Raw genomic sequence first — 7,291 nt, 5'->3', positions numbered from 1 at the left:
CCCCCCCCCCCCACTCAGCGTTAAAACGTGGGAGTTGAGTGCAGTGCCACTCGATGGTAATAACATTGTTAAGAGCAGTTTTCTGCCAGATGAAGCCTACTTACAGATTGTCCATACACGGCCTCTACTGGTTTGCCGTTGCTGTCCAGGCCGCCGTGCACGTAGGAGGAGTTCTTCCCATAAAACCTGAGCAAAAAGACAAAAGGTTAATCTGTGACAGGGAGGACAATTTAAACTGAGGGGGTGCTCGTACATGCGTGTTAATATAGTGGGAAATGCCAGACTTCCATTCAGAACACTGCAACCAAATGGTCGCCTTCACTTGGCAGAAAGAGAACAAACTGACCAATGATCGTGTGAAAAAAAGACCAGGTGAAGGTCTTACCTGTGCAGGTAGTCGGGGGCCTGGTTCAGCAGTGTGTAATACTGTCGGACAAACTCTCGCCCGACCAGCTGGGCACTTGGCTTCTCCATCACCATTTCTTTGGTCAACTGGAAGTCTCTACAAGAAGGAGAGTAATATAAAGGGACGTCCCAGAATGAATAAGATGAATGCCTTCACACATCTACTGCTGAAACCGTTGTTCCGTTAATCAACCCATTCATCAACAAAACTCTTCCATAATTTTGATCATTCATAAATCGTTTAAGGAACAATACATTGTTTTCTGTTTACAATTATCAGACATCTTAAAAGACCAAAAGATAAATTGTAAAAGGACCAACAATTAATAGTGAAAAGCTTTCTGTGAATCCCTAATTCTATCCCAAAATATAGAACTAACTAATGTCACCAAATTCATCCAACGGGTACGGTAACTTTGACTTGTTCCAGCAGTGGTGTGACGTGCAAAAAACTCCCAGTGGGTGACAGGATGCTGTGACAACGGTTGTGGTTACCAATGAGCTAAATACAAGTCAGATGTTTGTGCCTTTGTTGCTATGGACAATAGTTTAACCCCCTGTTGTCCTCGGGTTCAAAGTTTCTAAACCAGAAATTTGGGGTTTTTTTCAAGCCGAGTGTTCCTAAAATAAAAACTGCTGGTTCACTTCAACGCTCTTCACAAATAAGGTTAATGATCAGGTTTGAACCTTTCAAAAACAGCACGCTGAAACTAGACTTTGACATATCCGCGATCATCAATCAACATGCGTTCCTCTGACCTTAGCAATTAGTCAAAATAAAGATTTCAGATTCTTTTAAATCACCAAAATAAAATAAATTCATATAAATGAAGTCCAAGAAAAATTATTTAACGATTAGTTGTTTGAATAAGAGTGGTAGTGGTGGGGTTCATAGTCTATAGGAAGACAACTCCAGGGTTAAAAGACACTTTGCCCTCCCCTGTATCACACACGCAGCCGTAACCACTCTGAGAATCTCCATGTGTGTGATGAGGAGCCATCCGGCCGTCCTGCTTGGAGAGCAGCCAGATCCAATCCCACGAACGGTTTGAAGTGTAAATCAGGTTAGGTAAACGTGACCTCTTCATGTCACAACAGTGTACAATATCCAGCTATCATCACGTTACGAGCTCATTTTCAATTCGCTTTTCTGGACGCCCGTGGCATGAAGTGCGTCTGATCTGCAAAGTGACTGACTGACGAGCATTTACCGCCCCACCTGGGTGCACTGACCTGAAAACAGCCCGCCCAGGGCACGGAAAACAAACCCACACATCGGACGCTTGTTTTCATAGGGAGTTGATGAAAATCAGAAAGTGCACAGTCATTGCACTCAAAGCCACTTTACAGGACTGATTCCTCTGCTGCCTTTACCTTCTCCACAAATTAACCAAATTAACCCTCGGAGCACACTCTGCAACCTCACGGTTATCGGGACCAAAATGGTCACGGTGTCCGGTATTCTCACGGTATTTTTATTTTAAAAGTGTGTTCAGAAAACACTGACAGGCCTACACAAGCTGAAATAGTTTCAAAAAGTGTGACAGTGTTTATTATAATACAAAAAATATAGGCAATAGGCTCTTAAAACTATTGAAAACTGGCATCTGAAACAGCGGCCTGCTGTAGGGGGTCCGCTAACATCTAGCATCACAGATGTCTGACTTTGAGATCCGGAAAGATTTATTAACAACTCCAGCATGAAGTTAACGGACGTTTAATTTGACGTTACGTGAGAAGTTGGATGTGGTTCTGATATATCAGTAAAATAATAATTTGACTTACTATGAACATTATTTACCAAAACTAAATGTTAAAGCCACCGGCATTTAACAAGAAACAATAGTAAGAATTACATTATGGTTTCTGTAATAATTAGAGCCCGACCGATATATTGGTGGGACGATTTTAGGCACTTCCCAATCTTTTGGTATTTATAATCATTTATAATCACAAATGATTCGGATAAATGAATATTCAACCAAGCGGGCATTCTACAACGTCACTGTTGATAATGTTTTTGTTCAAAAGGACTATAAGTTTCATATCTTAAAGTTGTTTTTATACATTTTATTTATCAGAACTTTATACTTTGATGTTCCGTTGTGACAATAAAACAAATTATTATTATTTTAGTGAGAACTAATAAATAACTTATGTTAGGGAAGGCTCTAGTAATAATTAAACATAAATGTAACATACTGGAGCAAACGGTGTAATGCACCTTTAATTAGCCAATCATGTGGCTCCCCTGGCTAGTCCGTTTACTGACAACTGCACGTTGCTGGCCAACAACCTGGATATCAACACGATGCTGCACAAGTAATATTAAACAATCCTCATATCCTCAGCTATGCAATAAGAAACAGCAACATCATCAAGACGATGAGAGAGAGAGAAACATGTCGGACAATTAAATATCAAGTCGTAACACGGGCAGTTTAGCGAGCTACAGAACAGTTTGAACTGAAGTTCTGGGCTATGCACGTCACTTCAACAAGTCCACAACGGAAAAGGAATGATAAAGACAGAGGTCTGTCCCCTTGTCCTGTCTGAGCGCGAGGACTTGGCAGGAGATCAAAGAGACGACTCTCATCACGGATTTGTCAATCATCTCAGGAGAGAGCGTGTCGTAACTATGGGCTTTTTTTTACGAGGCTGAATGTCCTGAGTGCTGTCTTCGCCTCGTGCCAACATCATTCCAACTCAAAGAAAGAAACGCATGTTGTAGGCTACGCAGTGCGCCTGCCGTGCAACCTTCAGGAGCCTCAGATGAAGCTGGGAAGGATTCTAACTGTAATGCAGCTTTCAAAAATCAGGAAAAGACGCCACTTGTGCCATATTATGACATCCAAAAGCTAAGACAATATCTAGTCACATAGCACAAAAGGTGTAATTTCGATACATTGCTCAGCTCTAATTTCGCCTTTAATCATCTACTGAAAAATGCAGGATATTTTATTTTAGGCTCCTGCTCTGTTAGATTTGTATTTAAGGTAAATACTATGAATGAGAAAGACTGGCAAATGTCTTAAGTAGAGCTGCAACGATTTTGGGAAACACAGATTGACATTTACAATTTTTTTTTTTTTTGTTTCAGGCCTTTGACAGGACAGATGAAGACAGAAAAGGGGGGGGGGGGAAGAGAGAGAGAGAGAGAGAGAGAGAGAGAGAGAGAGAATGAAATGCAGCAGGTCGGGAGTCTACCAACTGAGCTATCTGGATTCCTGACACTTACATTTTTGATGTTATAGACCAAACAACTAATCCATTAAATCAAAAAAGAAAACATCTGGCAGATAAATAATCGCCCTGGTCTTCAGTGGCGGATGAATGACATCATGTACGGCCCACAGTGAAAACTAGGACACCCTTTTTGACCTGAGCATGTCTTATAAGTCAGTCTTTAGGACACTTTGCTGCCTTCACTGATTCGTCCGTTTGGCCTACGTGTACAATTTAAAAATCAATCCATTTTCAAATAGATTGATGACATTTCAGGAAGGGCGGTTCACTGTGACTTTCTTGGCATTTTGACAGGTGAAAAAGGGGGAAGACATGCAGGGAATCGTCCCAGGACGGCTTTGAACCCTGGACCTCTGCGTTGAGGCGTGAACCTCTGTGTACATGTGCGTCTTCTCTAACCACTGGGCCAACCTGGCCACTGATTAAACCCTGTTTCAACAGGCCTATATTCTTCTCCGTACACTTTTATTTGTTTACCCTGTACCGTTGACAGCAACTGAAGCCAATTCTCGTCTGAAAGGTAGAGGAGAAATAGAGTCGGGATAAGCCTGGTGATGTCTTTGTTACCGTCAACCAGCCAATGAAAGAATAAAACCAGCAGGCAGGTCTTTTGCACCCAACTGCGAGCCCACTGGGTCTTACTGAGAATGCAAATCTGTTAACCACACGACACTAATAAGTGTCAGTCGTTTCTTGAAACAGTTGGTCACTGTAGGTTGTAGCAAACTTAAGTCCAACAAGAGTAAATTGAGCATTGATGGGGACAGCTGCAGATTTATTGTGCATTTCTGGCAGTACGATGGTGTATGTAGGATTGACACAAAATGTACAGGACTACAGTAGTTGTGCTCAGTTATGAATTGTATAGTTTTAAGACAAGAGGTCTATACAGTACAGTATATCCCCAGCCTCAACAGTAGTGCTAAGTCCTCACAATGAGTTTTAAGAAAGATAAAACATGTAAAACACACTGGTTTTGTCTTTCTACAAACAGAGGAACTAATGCCTTTTAATGGACTGTCTGCCACACCTGTCCATACAACCTAGAGCCATCTGTTGTTTTGGCACACACTTAGCAACCACCATAGCAGCCTTCATTAACAGCTCCATCAAGCCAAATCGCTCTTAGTCTTATGAGCTGAAGGTGGGATCTCGGATCTAATCTTACCAGCTAACAGATTCCTTGAAGAATGAGTAGGCTACATATATGGGCATGCTACACTGCAGCAGCCATTTTCAATTTTAAACTCTTTATTGTACTCATTGGCTTTCCTCCATTTTACTTCTAATTTGTAGTTTCTCAAACGTTACCTATGTTTTCAGTCTTTTGCCTTACATCATTTACCTAAATTATGTCCACTGTTGTCCCTACTTTTGCTTTCCATTGTTTGCCATAACACTTTGTAAACTTTTCTTTGTTTTAAAAAAGGTGCTACATAAATAAAGTTATTATTAGAAAACATCGTGTATAAAAGTGCAAAGCGTGACATGCAGACAAGACAAAGGCCACGCCGTGCTCGCGGTGGCAGTGCCATTCACAGTCTCGACCGGCCTACACGCGCTCATCAGCAGTCATGGCGCCTCCGAACGTGGGTGAGACTTCTAGGGCAGTTTCCAGATTTAACCCGGGCTTAAATGGCGCACTGGCTGGCCCACAACTGAGCTAAACCATACGAGCACACGGCCCCTAAACTAGGACACACACGAGCTTATATAGCTCGGCTTCAGGAGCAGCCCCAGCACGTGTCCCGGCCGGTCCCCAGCAACGGGTCTCGGTCCTGCAGAGCTACGTTAGCCTGGTAGCTAGAGGACAACGGGGATAAACCCGTAAAGCAGACATGAGGAGGAGAAGTGGATAGCAAGGTGGTTAAAGAACAGAAACGGACTGAAGAAAAGCTGGGTGAAGGCTCCACATGGGTGGTGGGTAACTCCTGGACAACCAATGTGAAACCAAGCAGTGATGGCGATGGCTATGTCCCGACAATTTCAACATAGTAACAGCTACTTCATATTCTGCTGGTTATATCAAATACATTAACACCACAACGGTTTCTTAATTAAGCATGTTCGCCGTGCTAATGCTACAGAATGCAAACAGCCACCATGCCCACACCGGGATGTAGACGGAGCCGCGCACAGCCATCCGGTTAATCTACCGAATACGATACAAAACCCAATTTGCGACTTTTTTACGAAAATGAATTACAGTTTATGGAAAGCAACAACTCACCAGTGGGTCAATTATCAAAAAAATCGTCGATTTAGAAACAAGTGATTTCTTTGAATCACCTCAGAGGCTTCACAACGTGCTTGAGTGCTAGGTTACCGGTTTCAGCTCCGCAACCGAACATGACATCCCGCCCCCTTACAAGTATCTAGCCAATCAAATTAAAGATGTGTGACCCAACCACCAATAGTTTCACGGTAACTGCGAAGGCTTCTAAATCACAACCAATCCTGGGGGGCTGTGTCGCTACCTGGATATCTCAACTGAGCCAATCATCTTACAGCAATGTTTGAAGGTGCGATGGTTTTACAGGCTGGCGTCTACCGGAGAAAAATATATAAACACGTCTCTACCGGTTCTTTTTAAGCTCGCTGCAATCGGCAGTAAGCGGTGCACTTGAGCCTTTCCACCGCTTTGGGGCGACAAAACGTTACATGATGTTTTTTTTTTAAACAGCAGTCACAAAACTGTCCATAGCAGAGATAACTCGTGAAATTATGCACATTTTCCTTCAGTTTAAGTTGGTTAAAAGTGATAAACAGAGAGGAGAAACCAATGTCTCCCAAGAAAACTCATTTTTTTGTCACAATTTATGCCAAATCCTAAACATTGCATCTGTTTCATGCCACATAATCTTCTGACTAAATAAATCATAAATTAGTTTCTTAACACATAGGTCAGGGTTTTAATAGCTGCCTTGTTTTAGAATAGGTATGCTCAACGTGAGAATCAACACTGACTAAAAGACTCTTCTCACATCTAATGATTGTAGTTGGTCCCCAGTGGACTTCCTATTTTAGTTTTTTAAAGAAGGCCTTTATTTATACAGAACAGCTGACAACATGAAAGGGGAGAGGGGGGGGTGACATGCAGCAAAGGGACGCGGGTCAGAGTTGAATCTGCGGCCCCTGCGTCGAGGAATACACCTCTGTAGTTTCTCTAGTTTTGTCTTTAAGCTTTTCAAGTTTTAGTATTTGTTTATTTGTTCAAAATCTGATGTAGCTTTTCTAACATCAAAAATTATGTGTAATAGATTTTTTTTTGGGGGGGGGGGGGGGGGGGACCCTAAACCCCTCTAGCCAATTGTGTTCAGCAAAGTCTTCCAAAAACACTGAGAAAACACTAAGATCGCGGGTTCATGCATAAAATATGTAATCATTATCAGTGAAAGACAGGGATCACTGTCAATAACCTAGCTTGGAAGTTAATTAACTCCGCCTTCACAGTGTATTTTTCCACGCACTTTGCCGCAGTACAATGTTTTATATGAGTAGCTCCATGCATAAAATAACTGAAATACACATTTCTGTATCAGAGCACAGAAAGAGTTGGATTTTTTTTTTTTTAGCGGTGAGGTCTCCCAGCAGAAAGAAGATAAAATACACTTTAACTTTAAGTGGTATTAAGTTACAG

At 42.0% G+C, this 7,291-nt stretch overlaps 1 protein-coding gene across 1 annotated transcript in view; it reads right to left on the bottom strand.

Annotated features, from left to right (window-relative positions):
* g3bp1 (GTPase activating protein (SH3 domain) binding protein 1) overlaps window positions 1-6,083 on the bottom strand; it is a 13,012-nt gene extending 6,929 nt beyond the window's left edge. Inside the window, exons 1-3 of the mRNA XM_034883947.1 lie at window positions 5,882-6,083; window positions 386-502; window positions 105-186 (exon numbers count right to left, since the gene is read on the bottom strand). Coding sequence (XP_034739838.1) covers window positions 105-186; window positions 386-480 — 177 coding nt within the window. The 5' untranslated portion in view covers window positions 481-502; window positions 5,882-6,083. The remainder of the gene's footprint in view (window positions 1-104; window positions 187-385; window positions 503-5,881) is intronic.
* Between the last annotated feature and the right edge of the window lie 1,208 nt (window positions 6,084-7,291).

This window comes from Etheostoma cragini, chromosome 10, assembly GCF_013103735.1.
Source record: "Etheostoma cragini isolate CJK2018 chromosome 10, CSU_Ecrag_1.0, whole genome shotgun sequence".
NCBI classification, from domain to species: Eukaryota; Metazoa; Chordata; class Actinopteri; order Perciformes; family Percidae; genus Etheostoma; species Etheostoma cragini.
Note: the sequence above shows the minus strand (reverse complement) of the source record. Positions and strands in the feature narration are given on the sequence as shown.